We start from the raw sequence: 24213 nt of genomic DNA on the forward strand, positions 1-24213 counted from the left end.
AAGAAGAAAAAAGTTCCTCTGGACGCTTCTACCCTCATAGAGCCTATCCAGCCTCCTCCAAGAAGAAGCCCTACTCCCTCACCAGACCATTCTGATGGTGAGGGTTACAATGAGGAGGACCAATACACCTTCCCAGTAAATGAACCAGATGCACACACAGATGCATATGATGACATTGGTGACCAAGGCACCCAAGGTGTGGGGCAAGACCCACAGCTTTTCAGTGCACGTGCATCCCCAACAGAGGATTCTGCAGGTTTTCATGCACTAATTGAGAGGGCAGCTGCTAATCATGATGTGGACATGCATGCTGACCCGGTTGAAGAAGACTTTCTCTTTGACACGTTTTCAGTCTCTGAGAGGACTGTAAAGACACTGCCTATGCTCAAGGGAGTCCTCAAACATGCTGCGGACATCTTTAAGGAACCCACTAGGGCGAGAGTGGTCAATCCACGTATTGAAAAAAAGTACAGACCAGCACCTGCAGACCCTGCATACATTCGGGGACAGTTGCCGCTAGACTCCCTGGTGGTCGCCAATGCCCGCAAACGGGCCAACTCCCAAACAACGGGTGAAGCTCCTCCCCCGGATAAGGAGTCCAAAGTGCTAGAGGCAGGGGGCAAAAGAGTAGCTGCACAAGCTGCCAACTTTTGGCGTATTTCTAATACACAAGCACTCTTAGCACGTTACGATAGGGCGCATTATGACACCCTAGAACAGATTGTACAACACCTGCCTCCAAAGTTTCAAGAGGGCACAAAACTGCTTATAGAGGAAGGAAAGTTGATCTCCAACGCAGCCATCAAGTGTGCACTTGACGCCGCAGACACAGCAGCTAGGGCGACCAACACTAGCGTCATGCTGAGACGACAGGCTTGGCTCCGCATATCTGGGTTTAAACCTGATATTCAGACAACCATCCTTAATCAGCCAGTCAATCCTGATCGACTGTTTGGTCCAGATGTTGACACCACCCTCGAAAAGATAAAAAAGGACACAGAAACTGCTAAGTCCATGGGGGCCCTACAGTCACAACAGTTTCGTGGCAACAATTTTCGTCGCTCAGGTGCACGTGGAGTCACCAGAGGACAAATGGGTCAACAATCTCAATTCTCAAAAGGTGGAGCACAATCCTCGTTCACAAAACAGAACAAGGGAGGTTACAGAAATAACAGCAACAGAGGTCGCGGCAGAGGAAACAACAGCTCCCGCTCCTCTACCCCAAGCAAACAGTGACTCTCTGTCACTGCCCCCCGACCACTTAACACCTGTCGGGGGGAGACTGCAGCAGTTCCTGCCCGTCTGGAGAAACATCACCACAGACAGGTGGGTGCTACAACTTGTCCAGTATGGTTATTGTCTAGAGTTAAAGTCCACTCCACCCAACATTCCACCAAGGCAACGGCCTATGTCCGCAGAGCATTTGCACTTATTGCAGCAGGAAGTAGTGGCGATGCTGCAAAAAGGCGCAATCGAGCTCGTGCCAGTGGGAGAGGAAGGAACAGGGGTATATTCCCTGTACTTCCTTATTCCAAAGAAGGACGGATCTCTCAGGCCCATTCTAGATCTACGTCCCCTCAACCTGTACATACTGTCGGAACATTTCCATATGCTTACACTGCAACAGATTCTCCCCTTGTTAAACCAAGGGGACTTCTTGGCAACCTTAGATCTCAAGGATGCTTATTTCCACATTCCACTACACCCGTCCCACAGGAAATACCTCAGGTTCACTATCCAAGGCAAGCATTACCAGTTCAAGGTCCTACCCTTCGGAGTCACCACAGCCCCGAGGGTGTTTACCAAGTGTCTGGCGACAGTAGCAGCGCACCTCAGGAGGCAGAACATCCATGTCTACCCCTACCTGGACGACTGGCTCGTTCAAGCCAAGTCGGAACTACAGTGCGCCGCGGATATGTCGACTACCATTCACCTCCTTCACAATCTAGGTTTCTCGTTGAACTACCCAAAGTCGCATCTTCAGCCGGCACATGTCCGGCAGTTTCTAGGTGCGACGATCAATACCCTGACGGCCATGGCTCAACCAAACCAAGTCAGGATAGACAGCATGCAGTCTCTAATCCAGAAGTTCAGACCACAACACTCGCTTCCAGCCAGAGTGTTCATGCAGTTGATAGGCATGATGGCCTCCTGCATCTTCATAGTCCCTCACGCACGGTTACATATGCGCCCGCTCCAGGAGTGCTTAGCAAATCAGTGGACACAGGCTCGGGGAAATTTAACAGACCTAGTGTTGGTTACCAGTCGGGCATACGACTCTCTGCATTGGTGGACTCCACACAACCTTTGCAAGGGCCGACTGTTCCAGGAGCCAGTGCCACAGATTATCCTGACGACTGACGCATCTCTCCAGGGTTGGGGAGCTCACCTGCTCACTTACACAGTGCAGGGACTATGGACGACGCAGCAACAGAAGATGCACATCAACTATCTGGAACTGATGGCAATCTTCATGGCAATCAAGTCCTTCATTGTACATCTGTGCAACAAGGTAGTGTTAGTCCGGACGGACAACATGACCGCGATGTACTACATTCAAAAGCAGGGAGGCACCCACTCGCCACAGCTGTCTCATCTGGCTCAGAGCATGTGGAAGTGGGCCATTCAAAGGAACATTTTCCTCATGGCAGAACACCTCCCGGGCAAGGACAATCAGATGGCGGATCTGCTCAGCAGATACAGCCATCAAATGCACGAGTGGGAGTTACACCCATCTGTACTCCACCCGTACTTCCAGCAGTGGGGTCATCCGGAGATAGACCTGTTTGCAACAAAAGAAAACGCAAAATACCAATACTTTGCCGCCAGGTTCCCTCACCCACAGTCGCAGGGGAATGCGATATGGATGAACTGGTCAGGCAAATTTGCGTACGCTTTTCCGCCAGCCCCTCTGATACCGCTGGTGGCAAGAAAGCTAAGGCAGCACGCGATGACTCTCATCCTGGTTGCTCCAACGTGGGCGCGCCAAGCATGGTACACCACGTTCCTCGTACTCTCAGTGGTGCCGCATCAAAGACTGCGCCTCACGCCCAGACTTTTGACGCAGAACCATGGAGAAATTCAGCATCCAGATCCGCAACAGCTCAACCTGGCGATCTGGCTCCTGAAGTCCTAGAGTTCGGATACCTTAACCTGCCTCCAGAATGCATGACCATCATCAAGGAGGCAAGAAAGCCAACTACCAGAGCATGCTATGCTGCAAAATGGAAGCGTTTTGTCATTTACTGTACTGCTAATGACATCAACCCGCTAGACGCATCTATCCCTAACATCATTTGTTATCTGTTGCATCTTTACAAGTGCAATCTAGCGTACACTTCCATTCGGATACATCTATCCGCCATAGCGGCTTATCTTCAAAACAGGCAGCATCTCTCTGTCTTCAGAGTGCCTGCCATTAAAGCTTTCCTTGAAGGTCTGAAACGAGTCATTCCCCCAAGAACACCACCAGCTCCGGTGTGGAACCTCAATGTGGTCCCCACCAGACTGATGGGACCACCTTTTGAGCCACTGCACTCGTGTGAACTCCAGTTCCTAACGTGGAAAGTGGCTTTCCTAATAGCTATTACGTCACTGAGGCGTGTTAGTGAGCTACAAGCGCTCACAATCCAAGAGCCTTTCATTCAGATTCATTCAAATAGGGTAGTGCTACGCACTAACCCCAAATTCCTTCCGAAGGTGGTGTCACAGTTTCATCTCAACCAAACTATTGACTTGCCGGCATTCTTCCAAAACCCACAAACGGTAGCGGAAAGAATGCTCCATACATTAGATGTACGGAGGGCGTTGATGTACTACATAGACAGGACACAACCCTTTAGAAAGACAAAACAACTTTTTGTTGCCTTCGCACCACAACACAAAGGCAACCCCATTTCAAAAGCAGGAATAGCCAGGTGGATTGTTAAGTGCATCCAAATATGTTATCAAAAGGCCAAGCGCACTCTAACCATACCCCCAAGGGCGCACTCCACATGCAAATTGGGGGCATCCATGGCTTTCCTAGGGAACATTCCTTTAGAGGACATTTGCAGAGCAGCCACGTGGGTTACACCTCATACCTTTACCAAACACTACTGTGTTGATGTACATTCCAAGCAGCAAGCTGCTGTAGGACAGGCTGTTCTCAAGACACTCTTTCAGGTTTCTGCAGCTGGCACGGGCAACCGCCGCTGATGGAGGGACTGCTATGTATTCTATGCTAAGATATGAATTTAGCAGCCCACATGCCTCGAACTGAATATGCTACTTACCAGTATGCATCTGTTCTTGGCATGTAGGGCTGCTAACATTCATATCGCCCACCCTCCTCCCCGGTGCCTGTCGCAGCTGCAGATATACTATTGTATTCAGTCATTAGCATGGACATCCTTTACACTTTTCACTCCATCTTCTGCCACAATGGCGAAAAACAATCTGGGGATGGAGCCGATGCCCATGCGCACTGTAGTCCAGGGGAGGAGCCACCTATCTCAGGATACTTCGAAGACTCTTCCAGGACAACAATGTGCGATCATCCGGACCCAACACTAGGCGGCGATCTAATGCTAAGATATGAATGTTAGCAGCCCTACATGCCAAGAACAGATGCATACTGGTAAGTAGCATATTCATTTCTAATAGCAGGGTACCCATGGGGACAGTGCTGCTTGCAACTAGTGCAGGACACTCAAGGACAAAGCTGAAGACTATGGAAGTCGTGAGGCAGGGACCAAGGGTTCATATGGGAAGTTCTTCATCAAAGCACTCTTCCCTACCTACAGTTGGGAACTGAAAGCAGCCACAGGGCAGGGGTCAGGAGTCAGGAGTGAAGCAGTCTCACTTTCCATAACAGGAGCTTCCTCTGTCTCCCTCAGTGTTGATGTGCAGCAGGTTTCCTTATCTGGAGCAGCTGCCTAGGGTCTCTTTGTGCTTCAAAGTGTCAACAACCTCCACAAGCCTCAGAGAATGCCGGCTGATGAGTTGAACCTCAGCTCTTTCCACCAGACTGGCGATTTCCTTTAACGAATAAACTTTTTGCAGATGTGTGATCAGTGCACGAGGAGGGCCTGCTGCCCTTTCCCCAGCATTCCGGGCTACCCCTCAGGGAGAGAAATGTTAATTAATTCTAGATCAGGAGTCCCTAACCATCATTCAGCAGAAAGGAAGAGGAATCGACCCAAAAGAGGGAGACTGAGCTAAACACAGTTAGGAGCTGGTGCCTTCCCCAACACACCAAGCTTCTACAAGGACTAGGTAGAGGTCCAGGAGAGCTGGAATATCCAGCAGAACAGATACCAGCATGACCCACACTAAACTCCAGGTGTCATACCAAGTCCCGCTCTAGTTCAGCTTTGACTGGTTAATCATCCAAGAGGGTTCTTTCCATGGAAAAGTCCTACAAGCTTCTACTTCGATGGGGCAGGAGAGGTCCCTTGGTCTCTCAACATCTTTCGAATTCCAGTGGTAAATCGTCCAGCCACTGATTCTGCTCTCTGACCACAATTTTAGCATCAAGTTCATAGCCAGAGTTGGTAAATATTACACTGGAGCCAGAAACTCATGCCCTTTGGAGCTCTGTTTTAAGGTACTGGAGGTCTTGCGCCCCACCTTTCTGGAAGACATTCTGGATGGCCGTAGTGCGGAAGAATTCACAATTTACTGTAGGTTAGATACCAATGATTGCCGTGGTCAGGCCATTGGCACCAGTGTGAGACTCAGGAGACATCCCTGGATAAGATCTACTGGCTGCTCCGAGGATGTCAAACTTTCCCTAATGGTGATGGCCTTCAAAAGCAGACTCAGCCCTCACGAACTTACGCCCGCAAAGCCACAGTGCGTTCCCGAGGACTGTCTACTCCAGCATGTTAGTCCTGCCAAAGGTTTCTCCGCCTCCATGGCTATCATAGGGGGCTTTCAATACTGTCAGTACCCACCCATGCAGACAACCAAACCGGCTGTACAGCTTTTTTGTGGCTCAGGCAGTACCACCTACAGACAACATGAACTATAAGGGCAGTGAGCAGCCCAATCCCCAGGTCCCCCAGCTGCCACAAATTTTCTTTAGAGTGTTATGTTATGCTTTGTTATACAGTCTTGTATAGCGCACAGCTGCCCCAGCAAAGAGGCGTACCGGCGCGGACAGCAGAGAACAAAGACCTCAGATGGAGCTAGGGCCTACAACAGAGGGAAGAGATGTGTTTTGATTGCCTTCCGAAAAGCCAGGTAGTTATTCAGGCTGCAAATCTGTAAAGGAAGGGAGTTCCAGAGATTGTTGCTGCCAGGGTGCTAAAAGAACGCCCCCAGCATGCATCCTCCTTACCCAGGGAACAACCACTATGCACTGCCCCGTAGAGCGAAGTTGGCATGTAGATATATAAGGCACGAGTAGGTTGGCCAAAATACCTAGGGAAAAAAAATTCAGAATTTTAAAGGCCTTAAACTCTATCCGCTTAGCCACCAGCAACCAATGCAGCAGATGGGTGGCCTTGGCTGTAGAGCAGCTTCTGGGGAGACCAAGCAGGGTTCTGGCAGCCGCATTTTGGACCCTCTGCAGTCGCACAACCTCTGCCTTGTTTATCCCTAAATAGAGCAAGCTGGCATAGTCCAGTCTCTATAGAATCGAGTGTGTCCTTCCAGATACACAACCAGTCTGCTGGGACAGGATCAAGCTTTTTCTTTTAGGGTGGAAAACAATCAGTACGGACCAATGGGTCCTGCAAATTGTCCGGTGGGATTATCCCCTCATTTATTTCCATCCCACTACACCTTATCCCACCCTTAGAACTGCTGACGTTGGACAATCTGTCTGTACATCCTAATGTAGGAAATGCATCCCCTTCTGGTAGGAAACTGACCCTGTATATACTATGCCATAGTAAGGTATAGTGTGCACAGAGTCCAGTTAATCCCCAGAAGCTTGCAGAGGCTTAAGTAGATAACACTTAAAGCTCTTTATGTGGTTGTGTGGTCGAGCATTTAGGCATCACAGAGGGCTGTGTTAAGCATTTACTGTGCACACTCAGACAAGAAATTATAGCACACACTCAGTCTGAATCTAGACCAATTGTTTTGTATCAAAAATTATTACTGTTTGAGGCATATGGGCTGCAGACCACACACTGTTGCATTAGATCACCATCTGGTGGTGGGCCCGGATGATTACACTTTGTTGTTGTCTTGGAAGAGTCTTTGTCTGCTAGGTGACTCCTCCCTTAGACCGTAGTGCTCATGGGTATCCACTCCATCCTCAGATTGTTTTTTTCTGCCATCGGGCTTGGATGTGTTCATCGTTCGGTCCCGTAACCGATCTCTTTTCGAATCCATAAATCAATCTACAACATCAATACAACATCAATATCGTCTTTGACACTGATTCCGGTCACCCACGTCGAAGAGAGGATCCACTTCTCCATTCCAGCGCTCGTCGGGGCCGTTGGGCCCAACTGCGCCTTTGGGCCTTTGGCTCATGGAAAGAACACCGTTCAAGAAATGCCCCCAATGTAGACACAAGTTTCCCCACACCGACTGAGGTTTGCAACCTGTGCTTGTCTCCAGAGCACGAGAGTCGAGACTGTGAGGCCTGCGCTTCGTTCCGGTCCAAGAAAACAATCAGGGACCGAAGAGCTATGGAGCAGTCATCGTCGTCGACACCAGACCTCAGCATAGACGAGGCGCCGATCGAGGTAGACACCGAAGAACAGCAAGAAGACGTCGCTTCCGAAGCAGAGTGGTCAGCTTCCGGAGATGATGATCGATGCCAAGATGACGATCTTCTTCCAGCTGGTCAACAGGTCGTGAGTAAGAGCGTCGACCCTGTTCACCCCCCCATACCGGCACAGGCTTCGGTTCCACCCCCACCTTCGGGTCCGGGTGCACACCGATCGAAACCTTCCGACACCCCGCCGTCAGGCTCAGCAGCGAAGAGTATTAAAAAGCCTGCAGTCGACTCTGGCTCGAGTCAGTCTGTCGGTCCCGAAAAGCAGAAAGTGCTTAAGCCGAAGTCAACACCGGCACCGAAACACCCATCGATACCGAGAGTTACCGAACCGAAGCCAAGTTCGGCACCAAAAGAGGTTTCGAAACCAAGCTCGGCACGAAAGAGGTTTCAAAGGTTACCGAAACAAAGATGACTCCGGTAACTAAAAAAGCGGACCCGAAGGCGGTTTCCATACCGAAACACACTTCGGCGCCAAAAGCGGATGAGTCTAATCACTCGGCAGCCAAAGCTTCGGATCTAAATAGTACAGATCCAAAGAAAAGGCAAGAAAAGTCTTCGGAACCGAACTCAACACCTGTTCCAATGATAATAGACACTATAAAGCCTAAACCTGACGGTTCCAAACGAGAAAAATCGGCGCCAAAAAAGGATTTACCTGTAGAAGAGCTTTTCCAGCCTGATGTAAGGCAAAAGACTCTAAAAATTCATCCAAAGACTGGACATGTGTACACAGTGCCTGAAAATAGGAAAATGGACTGTCCTAAACCATCTCCAGTTCCTCCAAAGAAACATGTTCAAACTTCCCCTATAAGACTTCCTTCATCATAAGTAGAAATACTACGAGATATTTCTCCTGTACACTCGCCAGCTAGCAAACATAGTTTAATACCACAGGAGGAAGATTATGGGGATACATACTCACAACAGAGTTATCAGCAAATGGATGACATTAATGACCCATATGAAATGGTCATTTACTCCCTTTATTTTCTCATACCCAAAAAGGACGGGTCTCTCAGACCAATTCAATATCTAAGACCCCTAAACCAGTACATACATTCAGACCATTTTCATATGGTCACACTACAACAGGTTTTACCGTTACTACAGAAAGGCGACTGAAAGTGTCTAGCAGTAGTAGCAGCACACTTAAGAAGGGACAACATTCACGTATTTCCATATCTAGACGACTGGCTAATAAAATCCAAGTCATACAACCAATGTGTACAGCACACGCAGCAAACAATCTGCCTACTGCACAAGTTGGGGTTTACAGTGAATCAAAAGAAATCACATCTACAACCATCCCTATCTCAGCAGTACCTAGGTGCCACAATATATACCTCCAAGGCAATAGCATACCCCAACTTAGTGAGAATACAAGCTATGCAGAATCTCATCAAAAAATTCCAAGCACAACACTCACTACAAGCTCGAGTGTTCATGCAGCTAATAGGAATGATGGCATCTTGAATTTTCATAGTACCATACGCAAGACTACAAATGCGCCCCATACAAGAATGCTTGGCAGGTCAGTGGAATCAGGCTCGACAAGAAATAACAGATCTGGTGGTGGTAGACTACCGGACGCATCGCTCTCTGCAATGGTGGAACAACAAAAACCTTAACAAGGGCCGGACGTTTATAGAGCCTGTTCCACAAATAATACTGACCACAGGCGCATCTCTCACGGGATGGGGAGCGCTCTTACAAAGTCACACAGTACAAGGTACGTGGACAATGAAACAAAAAGTACTCCACATAAATTATCTGGAGTTACTAGCAATCTTCCAAGCTCTAAAAACGTTCCAACATTACATAACAAAAAAAACTGTACTAGTCCGGACGGACAATATGACAGCAATGTATTGCATTCAAAAGCAAGGAGGAACACACTCCCTACAGCTCTCCCGGCTGGCGCAGAGCATTTGGAGATGGGCCATTCCTCAAAACATTTTTCTGTTAGCAGAACATCTACCAGGTGTTCACAATCAATTGGCAGATCTGTTAAGTCGTCAGAGACAACAGATTCACGAATGGGAGCTTCATCCTCAAGTTCTTCAGCCATTTTTTCAAATGTGGGGATAACCAGAGATAGATCCGTTTGCCACACAAAGCAACTCCAAATGCCTAAGCTTCGCCGCCAGGAATCCACACCCATTATCCAAAGGCAATGCGATATGAATGAGCTGGTCAAACAAATTTGCGTATGCTTTTCCACCTCTGCCACTAATTCCATTAGTGGTACGCAAACTAAGGCAACATTCTCTCACATTGATTCTAATAGCACCAACGTGGGCGAGACAGCCGTGGTACACAACGCTACTGCAGCTCTCTGTAGTACCACATCACAAACTAAAACTCTCCCCACATCTACTAACACAGAACCATGGAGAGATTATGCACCCAGATCCAATTCAGCTCAATCTAGCGATTTGGCTCCTGAGGTCTTAGAGTTTGGATAGCTGAACTTACCTCATGGTTGCATGAATGTCATTAAAGAGGCAAGACGTCCTACCACTAGAGCATGTTATGCAGCAAAATGTAAACGATTTGTTGTTTATTGCACAAATAACAACGTTAACCCCTTAGATGTTTCCATACAAAACATCATATGCTATCTCTTACATTTACAAAGATCTAATTTAGCATACTCTTCAATCAGGTTACATCTTGCTGCTATAGCGGCATATCTCCAAAACAGACAACATTTGTCATTGTTTAGGGTACCTGCCATCAAAACGTTTATGGAAGGACTTAAGCGAATAATTCCTCTGAGAATACCACCTTCTCCAGTATGGAATTTAAATATTGTTCTCAGAAGACTTATGGATCCACCATTTGAACCATTGCATAAGTGTGAGTTACAGTTTCTTACATGGAAAGTTGTTTTTTTAGTAGCAGTTACATCACTAAGAAGAGTGAGTGAGATACAGGCATTAACAATTCAAGAACCATTTATACAACTTCATCATAATAAAGTGGTTCTCAAGACAAATCCAAAGTTTCTGCCGAAGGTCATTTCACTGTTCCATCTCAACCAATCCATTGAGTTACCAGTATTTTTTCCACAACCGCAAACGGTTGCAGAAAGAGCTCTACATACATTAGATGTATAGAGAGCACTTCTCTACTACATTGATAGGACAAAACCATTTTGTAAAAGTAAACAACTGTTTGTGTCCTTTTCTCCGCCACAGAAGGGCAATCCTATTTCTAAATCAGGCATTGCCAGATGGATCGTTAAGTGCATTCAAATTTGTTACCAAAAAGCAAAACTCACTCTATCCATCCCTCCTAGGGCTCATTCTACCCGTAAGATAGGAGCATCTATGGCATTCTTAGGAAACATATCATTAGATGATATCTGTAAAGCAGCTTCAGGGTCTACTACGCACACATTTACAATACACTCCTGTGTAGATGTGCAGGCCAAACAACAAGCAAGTGTTGGCCAGGCTGTACTAAAAACATTATTTCGAACTACTGCAACAGATGTGGGTGACCGCTGATAAGGGAGAAACTGCTGTGCAATCTATGCAACAGTGTGTGGTCTGCAGCCCATATTCCTCGAACGGAAAAAGCTACTTACCAGTATGCATCTGTTCTTGGCATGTAGGGAGCAGAACCACACACGCCCACCCGCCTCCCCGGATACCCATATCTGTTCCAGTATTATCTTATTTAGATACACAATGCATGGTCATCCTTATCTGTAATGATACCACTCCACTCCTTCATTTGCCCAATGGCGAAAACAATCTGAGGATGGAGTGGATGCCCATGCGCACTACGGTCTAAGGGAGGAGTCACCTAGCAGACAAAGACTCTTCCAAGACAACAACAAAGTGTAATCATCCGGGCCCACCACCAGATGGTGATCTAATGCAACAGTGTGTGGTTCTGCAGCCCTACATGCCAAGAACAGATGCATACTGGTAAGTAGCATTTTCCTTACTTTATTTCTATAGCCAAGAGGTAAGTAATTGTTTCAAAGGCAGTAATACTTTTCGTATGAAATAAGAATGGTTTTGCAAGGCTGTAAAAAATGATTTACAGTAATAGAAATACTTTTGTAGAATCAGTTTAGAACAGTAGAACTTTGCAATAGAAAAGGATAGATTTTTGGATGCAATAGGTTTGGAAATGTAATGCAATCCTATGGAAGGATTAACTTGACTTACAATTCCAGTCTCCAGGGGTTTGGACTAACGCTGGGCAAGGGTCAGTACTAGATAGGCACTACACCACCAGCAGCACTGGGGCGACAGGGTGCAGGGTGATATTTCAGGGTCGGACGCCCAATGCTTTTTAACGGAGAATCTCGGTCGCAAAAAAAGACTGCGGACTCAGGCCTGGAGGTTGAATGAAGGTGACCACCATCTGGGTAGGTAAGTTGGAGAATTGAGGGACACCTGTGCACCAGTGGCTGGGCTTCCCAAAGTCGGGGTGGAGGATGCAGGGGTGCCTTTTGGTATCTGGTTTACATAACCGGAGCCGGTCGCGGTTGTGGGAACCCTTTGTGTTGAGGCTGCAGATGGACTTCATGGGGTCCAGTAGAAGTCAGCCACCAATGGAGATGAGGTCAGGATTGCTGGGGAGACTTCACAGGACAGGTGTGCCACTCGAACCCAGCCTGTGGGCATCTGGTGCAGAGTGGGCAGGGGTCGCGTATTCGCCTGGATCCGGAATCCTTGGTGTTGTTTCTTTTGGACAGGGCCGCTGTCCTCTGGAGATCTGGTCTTGGCTGAAGAGTGGCATTCTTCCTAGGGTTCTTCAAAGTTGCTGGCCACAGGACAGGCGTTGTCTTCTTCACAGGGTCTATGAGCAGGAGAAAGGCCAATAAGGCTGGGCCCAAATATGTAGTCTTCCAGGCTCAACTACACAGCGTCTTCTTCGACCTTTTCTTCTTGGGTCACAGGAATCGGAACATCAAGGTTCAGCGGTGACCCTAAACACTGAATTTAGGGGTGTTCGTGGTATTGGCAGAGTTTAGCCAATGGGCTACTTGCCTTTAGGCTGACTACACCCTTAAAATGTCCCCTCCCTTTGAAGAGGGGGCATCCCCCTAAATTGATTGGGTCGAATCCTTCCATTCAATATAGAGCATTTCCTAAGGAGGAGATCACCTCAGCCCACGGCACCTTAGTCCTGGCAGAGAGGGGACACACCTCTCCTGACTACTAATTTTCCTGTCGACCTTGCTGCCAAAAGTGGGACTTGGTCAAGGGAGCAGGCATCTCCACTAGCTGGAGAGGCCCTTGCTAGCATATCAAAGGGCAGGAAGCCTTTGAGGCTCACTGCTCTGAATGCTGTTCCTACCTGGGAGTAGTTGTGAAGCACCTCCCAGCCTTTGTCCCTAACCCACGAGAGTGCTTGGGCTCCTACCTCAGGGGATCAGAATCATGTTTGTGTGTGGCAGGCTAGTGCAGACCAGTCAGGTGGACATGAGGGAGTTGGTTGTTTTTCAGGGGGAATCTCTAAGATGCCCTCGGAGTGCATTTTGTAATAAATCCAACACTGGCGTCAGTGTGGGTTTACTATGCTGAGGCGTTTAATACCAAATTCCTTAGCATTCAGTAACGCCATCATGGAGCTGTGGAGTTCGTGATGACAAACTCCCAGCCCATGTGCTCAATATGGCTCCACTGCACTTAAAATGTCTTTGAAGGGCACAGATACTGTAAGGACACACTACTCTTGCAGCTGTGCCCTCACCTGTGGTATAGTGCACCTGACTTTGTGCGGTGAGGTCTTCTAGAAAGGTGACCTACCTATGCCACAGGCTGTGGTTGGGGGGCATGGCAGACAGTTGTGTCTGCACCAGAACACACAGTCTGTAATGGCAGTGTGTATGTGTTTGATGAGGGGCCTCTGAAGGTAGCACAATACAGGCTGCAGGCCTTAGAGACCCTCTCTGCTACAAGGCCCTTGGTACCAGTTTTACCTTTTACAGGACACTTATGTGTGAGCCAAAGGTCTGCCAATTGTAAAAACAAAGATACAGTTTTGGGAAAGAACACAGGGACTGGAAACCTGATTGGCCCAGAGCAGTTTTGGGAAAGAACACAGGGACTGGGAACCTGATTGACCCAGAGCACACTCTGGCAAAGTGCATCAGATATCAAGTGGGGGGTAAACATGCAAAAAGGGAACCTTTCCTACACTTCTGGCCCTAGGAGCCATAGAGAGGATTTGTCATGATGTGAATCTGGCTGTTAACTCCTGCTACTTTCTGGTGCTGAAGAATGACGGAGGCCTTCATTCCTTACTAGACCTTCGCCTTCTGAATGCGTTTTTTGTAGACGGAGAAGTTCAATATGTTCACCCTAGCCTGATCTGCCCTTGATTCTGGAGGGGATGGTAGTGTTGGGCCTGCAGGACTCTTATATTCACATCTCCATCCTGCAGGTCCACAGGCGTTACCTGTGGCCCTCAGTGGTAAATGGGCATTTTCAGTACACCGTGCTTTCCTTTGGGCTCACCATTGCCCCTTGTGTGTTCACAAAATAGATGGTGGTGGATGCAGCTCACATTTGAAGGTCAGGGGTTCCATACCTCAACTGCTGACTCAACCATGGCAGTCGTTACGCTCTTCCAGACTACGGGGAACCTCCTAACATCATTGTGGTTCTGTAGTAGGGGATCTCTGTGTATAGTCGTAATCTAGTGAATAGTCCCGCCCATGTGCGAGGACCCCGGCAATCAAAAATTATCTCTTAAGTTGTCAAAAAATTGCAGAACTGCAAAGACACTTAAGAGAGAATTTAAAGACAAATAATGCAGCCTATATCCACAGGCTACACTGTCCAGTACTTCAACTAGAAATTCCACCAAAAATCCACAAACAGCAAAGCCTGTCCAGATTTCCCTTGCTTTAACAGCAAAAACCCTCTGGAATGATAGAGAGGAAGGCATGGACAGACAAGCCCCATAGGCTGCCATTATGTGGCTTAAATAGGATACTGTGCCTTTTAAGAGAACTTTCCAGAACTTCTCCCAGTATCCCAGAATGCACCGCAGGTCCCTCTTACTTGCAGTTCTTTTGAAGGCGTAACACGCCAGACCTGTAGCATTCCTTTAATGAACATCTATCTCCACCGGGGAGGCGGGAGGGCGCTTATGACTATAACAGAGATACCCCTACTACAGAACTGGAGTTACAGGACAGAAACTACTCCTTCTGTAGTAGGGGATCTCTGTGTATAGTCATAATCTAGTGAATAGAATGGCAAGCCCATCCCCACACCAAAGCGGCGGTGGAGAAAAGAGAAATAACACCACTATGGAGTATCAACTTTAGTTGCAGCGTTCAGGTGTTAACACAGCTGAGGAGTCAGCGTGTAACCCTGCTTTGCAAATGGGGCAACGAAGTTCTTCTACATTAAAAAACATTTAGTTTTGTGTTTTTACTGTTGAAACATATAAACTACATTTCTGCCAATGACATATGCTGCACCCTGCTTTAAGACTTGTTAGGCCTGCAATAAGGGTGACTTACACATATTGCTGGGGGAGACATTTGCTTTACCATTGCTCTCAATGGCAAAGTGTGGCTAGCAGTTCAAAACTGGGAAGAGGGGTTGGCCTAACGGCTAAGGCGCTCGACCTCGGACCTGGGGATCTGGGTTCGAGTCTCGGTAACGACGCCAAAAAACCTCCTGTGATTCTTGGCAAATCACTTAATCTCCCCGTGCCTAAAATGAAAGTGTGTCCTCATGTAACGTAACTGGTGCTATGTAAAGCGCTCTGATAACTGATTCGGTTCGGTTCTAGTTCGCGCTATATAAAACTCTGCAAAAAAAAAAAAAACTGCTCTTACAGTCTACAGTGATGAACAGGGAGACTCTTTTCACCAGTGTCACACCCAGGATAGCACAACCAGTGCTGCAGTCCGTGGCGTGACCTTCTAACTTACAAGGCCTGGGTAAACTTGGTACCATATACTAGGAGTTTACAAGTAAGTTAGCTTATGCCAATTTGATATAAGCCATTTTGACATACATGTTTTAGGGTCAGGGCACTGGCACTGAGGTCTGATGAGCAGGCCGCAGTACACTAAAGTCGAAAACCCAGCAGCAACAGTCCAAAAACTTGAGGGTGACCATACAAAAAGAGGCTTTTCCTTACATCCAGCAAGGTCTTGTTGTGGGTACAAATAAAGGTTATTTGTTAGCTCTTTTGGACTTTGTGTTTGCCAGACCAGTCATCCATGTTTAACTTACCTGATGCAATTAACTAGAGGTTTGACTCACCTCTTTCCTCTCAAACCGTTTGTGATGCCACAGTGGGACCTTAACTTGGTCTTGAAGTTTCTCATATGTCCTCCCTTTGAGCTGATGCCCAGCTACTTGTTGCTTCTTCTGACCTTAAAACCTGTGTTTCTTTTTGTGATCTCTTCAGCTTGTGTGAGTGAACTTCTGACTCAGTACAACAACCCTCCACTTTTTTTTCTGGGCAAACTGGTGCTGGTGCTGAGGACTCAAGCAACCTTCTTGCCAAAAGTTGTGACTTCTTTCCACGTTAGGCAATCCATCACTTTGCCAGCATTTCTTGCCCCAGCCTAAAAGAGCTTTGAGTTTTTAAATCGATCGTACCAAGGAGCATCAGGTGGATACTTCACTTTTTGTGGGGTTCTATGTGGTGGTGAAGAACAGGAAGACGGTGCAAAAAAGGACACTGTTGAGGTTGATAGCCCACTGCATTAAGATCTGCACTTGGAGTGCCTATTGTTGACATCTGTCTGCCTGCAATGTGGTTGCCGGTGAACATGTCAGCTAGGTCTGACAGGAAGGGCATTTTGCTGTTCGGCCTGACTTTTTAGTCTGAGCCCACTCCAAGGAACATCCATCTTTGAGAGGTACTGCTTTGGTATTTATTTAGAAGCTGGGGAATTAGCTGTATTTAGAAGAATCCATTAGAACAATGACTAACTCACCTTCGTTAAACTTTTTCTGGTAGATACTCTGTTTAACCGCAGATTCCTCATTGCCGTCACACCTCCCCGATCTGTGTAGTGATCTCTTTTTGGCATCTAAAAAGGTCCAAAATTAGAGATCTGCGTACTGGTACCTCTAATTGTTTTGTGCTCAGGTTCCAAGGGCCCGGAAAGATTCAAGCAAGAAACTAAAAGTTATATGCAGGGATTGCACTTACGCAGCTATGCTCCATCACCTCTGGGGCGGAATCAAGTACATTGTCACCCAGCGGTTCGCAGGAGCGTTAGTATGAAAAGTTGCAAAATCTAATCTGGTGCCTGGGGAATACTCTAAAGGTGAAAAATCTGTGGTTAGATAGATTATTCTCTAGAAAGTGTGTTACCAAAGAGAAGTAACTTGTTCTTCAGTGCTTGAATACAGATGGTAAAGCGATCATGTAAAGCGCTCTGATATCCGTTCTGTCACACCGTGATAAATAAAACTGCAAAAAAATGCAATATTTGTATTCTATTATAGTAAAAAAAAGTGTTCTTCTATATCTATACAGAAATGCACCTTCTCCATACTATTAAATTTGTCATGGAGGCACTGTGATGTTCTTATGGGTGTGTCTGACACCACAAGCCACTCGCTTTTGATAATCAAAAAATGTCCAGTATCCTCATGTGATTCCTAGCAGGGTGGACACGGTGAGACATTTCCACTAAAATGGGGATCTATTGCAAACATTATTAAAGCAGGTTGGTAACTTCAAGATTATAGGAGGTTGATCTTAGGTCCTAGCCATGCCGTTGCTACCTGCTGTTTAACAATGCATCTTTGTCCATAAGCCTTTGGTGTCTAAGGTTTTGCTGCCTGTGGTCTCACAACTCTCTCTTAGATGTTCTTGTGCTAGCTCTGCTTGCTGTCTCACTTTGTGTGCTTCAGTAAGTTCCTGATATCACTGTCTCCATTCTCAATGCAAACTCATTATCTCTTCTCCACTGGTGTACTGTCACTGACTGCAGTAATATCATACATGTATTCTTGAAAGCTCTTGGTTGTCACAACTTGCAGTCACATCAAGCACCCTATCTCTGTACATCCTCAGGTTGCTGTTGCTTATATGTTCTTTGGATCTCATTGTGCACTCTTGATCGCTTAGCCTTGGTGGTGGAGTTACTGGAAAATTGATCACAGTGGCCCTCTGGCACATTTGCCTGCCCTAGCCTAAGTCAGACCTTGGTTTGTTTCGCTATCTATTATCTAGCAAAGCTTGGGGTGGGCTGCCATTTGTCTCCTGTCTCTAAAACCTTGGCATGCTGTCAGTACCTGCAGTCTCTCTAAACCGCAAATTTGCTTCCTCTGCTTGTGGGTCTTCCAAGATCATACCTTATGTCCCTGCAATCTCTTAAGACTACCATGCTCTTGTTCTGCCCTGTTTCATCAGTTGTATGTTTTATTTGAAAGTGTTCATTTGTACATTGATTTATGTTTTGTTCTCCCTTTCCATCCTGTTTCTCTTCCCATTTTTCTCTGCTATGTCTTTATTTACATTCTGCCTTTCTCTCTCTTCTCCTATTTCACTCTACACCCATCCTATTTCTTTGTTTCCCATCATTTCCTGTAAACCACCATGCACCGACCCCGCAGCAGCCCATCCGCAGTTATGAGAGACCTTGGTTGGCAAACAGTAAAACCAACACCCCTCTCAGGGGTTCTGAGTTCTCTGAGTTCCTGGTGCCATATGAGGTAGAGTATGTGCTCCCTAATGGGGCTGGGTTTGTACTGACTGTGCACCCTTAAACATGGCTTCAGCTGGCTAACATTTCAGCTTCGTCCTTCTGCTAACTAACCCTTGTGGACTTGACATATGCAGGTGCTGCATGAAAAGCTTGGTTCAAGTGTGGCTTTAATGGAAGAACCCATTATCTCTCTCATTATGAAATAATGCATCCTTCCTGCACAGGCAGCACTGGTCATTGCAGCCTTGCCTAATGCAATAGCAATGCCAATGCCTGATTAGGGCCACTTGTGATGTTTGCTTTGTACCTCCTGCTATGTTCGTCTTGAGGAATCCTGCCTTGGTCTGATAAGTACTCCTTGTTACAGCCTTGATGAGTACCTCCTCCTATTTTGGTATACTTCTTGCCATGAGCTCTGATCCTTTTATTGGCCTATGACCTTGGTTTGATGTCTTCCTCCTGCTTTCTTTAATAATCCAATAGATTACTTCATCCAGGGTCCACTTAGGACTGTCTACCTCGTGCCACAGCCCTGTATGGATTTCCCGTCATAGAAATCTCCTTCGTTCATGTGGTAAAATTCTGTCCTATTCTGATGGCACATGGTGCCCTGGTTTCTTTAGGACTCCTGTCTGCTGCAGTTTGTTTCTCCTGCCGATGTTCAGTTGTTACCTCTGCTATCTTCAGATGAGGTTTCTTCTTGCAGAGCTTTCTGTTCTCCATTATTGGGGTGTCTTTCATAGATTCACATGCTTGAATATTCCCCGTCGTCGAAGTGGGAGCCCCACGGTAAATAAAATAGCAATAAAAGCAATAATATATGTATACAGAAACATAATTACATACATTCCGAAACCATAAATACTTATAAGTACCAAGGTAGCATTAACACACAGGAATACATTAAAAGAAAAAGAACACCTTTATAGCATATCCATGTCATGATGTTAGTCCAAACTACAGCCAATCAGGCGTATGCACCCCTCTAGAACCTTCTCCTCGGAGGCTCAGACCCTCAGATTTTCTACCACACTTTGTGTGAAACGAGTCTCCCTGAGCTCTGCTCAGTTTTCAACTTTTTTCTGGATTTCTACAGTTTTTTCTGGGATGTCTTCAAGTAAGAAGTCTTTGTTTCACCCATGTGGTTCTTGTGGGAAACTGCGGCTCTTCTCAGAGGACCCTCACAAGAAGTGTATTTACTGCCTCTATCCAGAGCATGAGGTAGGAAAATGTAAGATTTGCAAGACTTTCTCAACAAAAACCCTTAAGGACAGGAAAGGGCGTCTCCTCCTGTGGTTGCAGAGGTTGAAGGATAAGGATTCACCTCTTTCTGATGCAGAAAGCCTTGTGTCAGGTGTGTTTAGAGCCACTTCTTAACGTAGCAGTGGGCAGGATTTGCCATCTCCTTTCCTGAAGACGAGGAAACTTCAACTTCAGAAGCTCCTGCTGTGTCTCCACCTCCTCCTGCTACGCCTTCGCCCCCGAGATCTGACTCTCAGACGACCACGGCTCCTTCTATGCATGTTTCCTCTAAAAAACGTGCTAAATTGTCGACAGGAGCGTCAAGAGTCGTTCCGACGACGAAATCTGCCGTCTCCAGCTCTCTGGCGACGACAGTGACGACGACTTGTGCCAGCGGGTGGTCGACGGCGGCTGCGTCGACGTCGTCAGTGTCGACGATTTATTTTTTAGGCGATTTATTAAGCGCTCAATTACCCGTGGGTGTCTCGGCGCTGAGAGAGAGAACTGGTCCATGAGGAGTTATTGCGTGAACAGCCAGGATTTAATCTGCTTGCGGAAAGAGAGAAGAGATGTGGAGGCTTTGATGAAATGTGGAAGACTGTTCCATAGTTTAGAAGTGGTAACTATGAAAGATCTGTCTCCCCAGGAGACTTTCTTAGTCCTGGGAACCTGCATGAGTCCAGCGGTTGAGGATCTTAGGGATCTAGCAGGTTTGTAAGGACAGAAGGAATCTTTCAAATACGCTGGACCTTGACCATGAATTGCTTTAAAGGCAATACAGAGGGCCTTGAACTTAGTTCTCTTCTTTACAGGCAGCCAGTGAAGCTCTCGGAGTGTCCCAGAAATGGGGGCATACTTAGGACATCCCGTAATCAATCTGGCCGCCGCATTTTGCACCAGTTGTAATTTCTTTAGAACACCTTCTTGAGCATTGACTAGCAGACCATTACAATAGTCAATGCGGGCCATGATGAGTGCGCTAATCAACGTTTTTGTCATATTCATGGGAAGATAAGGTAGGAGTTTTTTTATCATTCTCAAGGTGTAGAATGAGGAGGATACTACCGTGTTGACGTGGTGCATGAAGGTGAGTTTGGTGTCCAGTATAACTCCGAGATTTCTTGCCTTGGTCACAGGGGAAGGGGGGGGTCCCAGGGCATCAGGCCACCATGTGGGAGACCAAGCAGGGGAGAGATTGCCAAACAGCATCACCTCCGTTTTATCGGAGTTTAATTTCAGGCAGTTTCTTGCCATCCAATTACTTATTGCCAGCATTCCCAGATTAAAGTTGGCGGCCACTTCATCTCCGTTTTTGTTTATGGCTAGGACAATCTGGGTGTCGTCGGCGTAGGATGTAACTGCCAGGTGATGGATTTTTATGGTCCTCGCTAAGTCTGACACATAGATGTTGAATAATGTGGGACTTAGCGAGGACCCCTGGGGAACACCACAAGGAAGAGTGAAGGGAGGTGAGTTGAAGTTGCCAAAGGCAACGGATTGAACTCGATCGGTGAGGAATGAGGCAATGAGTTCTTTCGCTGCACCCGTGATGCCTGCCGTTTCGACACGGTCGATCAAAGTGGAGTGATCGACCGTGTCGAAGGCCGCAGACAGGTCCAGCAGAATGAGCACTGCTGATCCTCCACTGTCCAGAGACTTCCTGATTTCCTCTGTGGCTTTAATAAGCGCAGTTTCCGTCCCGTGTCCCTTCCGGAAGCCAAATTGTGTTTCGTCCAGGCAGTTGTTTTGATCTATAAAATCTGAAATTTGTGTATTCATTATTTTTTCCACAATTTTGGCAGGGAGTGGGAGACAGGCGATAGGACGATAATTGGCAACTATCGTCGGATCAAGTGAGCTTTTTTTGATAAGAGGTTTGACAATGGCTTTTTTCCAGATGGAAGGAAAAGTAGTGGATCGGAACATTGTATTAAAAATATCGGTGAGTTTAGGGCTTATAATTTCGGGGAAGTTTTTGAGAATGGCGGGGGGACATGGGTCTTCCGGAGATCCGGAATTCGTGGTGCGTAAGAGATGAGACACCAATTCAGAGGAGATCTGAGAAAATTCCTGGAAGGAACTGGGAGGGTTTGTTCGAGGGGGGTTGGTAGAGTTCATGTCCGACGGAGTTTGGTCATTAGAGGCGAAGTGAGGGTGTCCAGTACCATTGGCATGCGCTTTAAATTGGGAGAAGATGTCCGTGACTTTTTTTTGGAAATGGTTTGCCAGAGAGTTACATAATTCTTGGGTATATGTAATAGGGGTGGATGCTGTTTGTCCAGAGAGACGCGTCACTACCTGGAAGAGTTGTTTGGTTGAGTCTTGAGCGAGATTAATTTGACTGCTATAGTATTTACTTTTCTCCTTGATAATTAGTTGTTTGTAGTTAAGCAGCATGATTTTATAGAGGGCTTTTTGCTCTGGATCGTAGTCACGTCTCCATTTGCGTTCTTGGCGCCTACAGTGTTGTCTTTCCAGTCTAAGAGTATCATTGAACCAGGGTGAAGACTTGATGTTTCTGTTGGAGGATTGTTTCTTAAGTGGGACTGTTTGATCGACAGTGTTTCGGATCCAAGTGGTATAGTTATTGGCAGCTAGTTCAGGATCAGCCTCAGTGGGTGGTAGGGAGGTCAATAGTGAGGATTGGGAAGCAGGAATGTCGATGCTTTTCCAGGCTCTGAATTTATTTAAGGGTGAGGAAGTGTGGAGTCGTGGGGGAGTAGGTTGTAGTGTAAAATCAAAAAGAATAGCAGAATGATCCGTCCAGGTAAAGGGAAGGAGATCCTTTATTACTAGGGATTTCTCGCTAGAGAATAGACCGTCGAGAAGATGGCCCGCAGTATGCGAGGAGCCAGTAACCAATTGTGGGAGTCCTATAGTATTTAGTTCAGATAACAGAGCAGTAGTATCAGGATTGTCCAATAGCTCAAGATGGAAGTTAAAATCACCTAAAAAGGTGTACTGGCTTTCACCTGCCAGTGGTTCAAGAAGCATGGGTAGACTAGCAAGGAAAGGACTGCGAGGTCCAGGAGGGCGGTACATAAGTGTACCTTTGAAAGGGGGCGCATTAGGGATAGAGATAGAGAAAGACAAAGCTTCACAGCAAGAGGTGGGGATAGTTTCTGTTCGTACTGTTAGGTTTCCACGGTATATGATGGCTAGTCCGCCTCCTTTTTTAGGAGGAGGTCTGTCCAGTCTAACATTAGAGTATCCTTCAGGGGTAGCAGTAGCGAAGTCTGGTCCGCAGGAGAGATCGCCCCATGTTTCGGTAATGAAGAGGAGGTCGATGTTGTGGCTCTCAATGAAATTGGAGATTTCATATTTGTGCTTAGGGAGGGAGCGCACATTTATCAGAGCGGCTATACATGATTTAGGTAGTGTCTTTTTGTTTGTGATCGTTGTTTGTGAGGGGCGGTAATTATTAGTGATAAAGGAGCATTTTGGGCAGATGTAAGGAAGGTGGCGTGGTTGTTTTGCTAGATTAATGCGCTGGCATTGATGCGCAGTGGAATTTAGCGAATGAAGGTAGTCGGAGTTGTACATAATGGTAGTTGCAGGGTTGGTAATGGTGGAACGAGTAGGGGGAGAGGCCCTAGGCCCGATCCAGGCGCGGACGGGCGCAGACGGGCTTGCCTTATGCGCGCCTTCGGCGCGCAAACGGCGCTCCCGCTGCGCTTCCTCCAGTGACACATTAAATAGTGTAGGAGAGGCGGGGGGGGCGGGGCCAAAAAAGGGGGCGTGGCCTCGCTGCACGCCGTCAATGGCGTTTTGACTGAGGGAGGGAGGCGCTGCTCCTAATCAGCAGGCTCCCCGAACGTGAAGCAGTGGGTCAAGGTAGGCTACAAACACAGTATTAAACAACACTTGAAATGATTAAAAGATTATTAAAAGCAGTATCGATGGTGTGTGTGTGAGCTTCAAATCTGTCTCGTCGACGATTCCAATCTCCTCGTCGACGTCCAGAAAGGGAGTCTCGTCGACATCGAAATCGTCATCGACGCTTGCTGTGAAGAGACCCTCTTCGTCTGCGGGTGCTCCGTCGACGGCTGTTGCGACGGCGGCTCTGTTCGCGGGTGGCTTCGTCGATGATGGTTGTCCCGTCAACAGTGTTACTGTCGTCGACGTCTACCTTCGCATCATTGCCTCTGGTGCCAATTTCTTCATCCGGTTCTGGAGCTCCTGCTGTTGACCCTCTGCACTGGAAGCTGGTCCAAAGGCACATGTGCCTTTGGACCAGCTTCTGGTTCCACGTCACTCACAGCCTCCATCACCTTTTTTTGCCACGGGTTCGGAGCAGGACTCTGGTTCTGATGAGGAGGAAGATGATAGATTCCGGGCAGCTCGAAGCCCTTCGGAGCTGGTCATTAAATGTCAGGACTATGAGGATGATCGGGAAGATCCGTACTTCCATGAGGAGGAAGCTTCTGCTCAGGTTCCCACAGCACAGATACCGCTCTCCCTCATTTCTAATCTTCAATACATGTTAGAGGATTATAATAGACGATTTCCACCGTCTCATCGGGGGTCTCCTCAACCTAGGGTGCCTGCACCTACAGCAGATCCTCCCTCTACTACGCTGCCAGAGCCA

The 24213-nt window shown here is 47.1% G+C and overlaps 1 protein-coding gene across 4 annotated transcripts in view; it reads left to right on the forward strand.

The window, feature by feature from the left end:
* The window catches only part of MACF1 (microtubule actin crosslinking factor 1), a 990087-nt gene that overhangs the window by 949459 nt on the left and 16415 nt on the right, over positions 1-24213 (forward strand). For 3 of the 4 annotated variants that reach the window (XM_078680764.1, XM_078680763.1, XM_078680765.1), the window contains one exon: positions 18292-18390. The exons of the other annotated variant lie outside the window; for it this stretch is intronic. In XM_078680764.1, coding sequence (XP_078536890.1) covers positions 18292-18390 — 99 coding nt within the window. The remainder of the gene's footprint in view (positions 1-18291; positions 18391-24213) is intronic. 4 annotated transcript variants of the gene reach the window in all.

Source organism: Lissotriton helveticus, chromosome 3_1, assembly GCF_964261635.1.
Source record: "Lissotriton helveticus chromosome 3_1, aLisHel1.1, whole genome shotgun sequence".
NCBI classification, from domain to species: domain Eukaryota; kingdom Metazoa; phylum Chordata; class Amphibia; order Caudata; family Salamandridae; genus Lissotriton; species Lissotriton helveticus.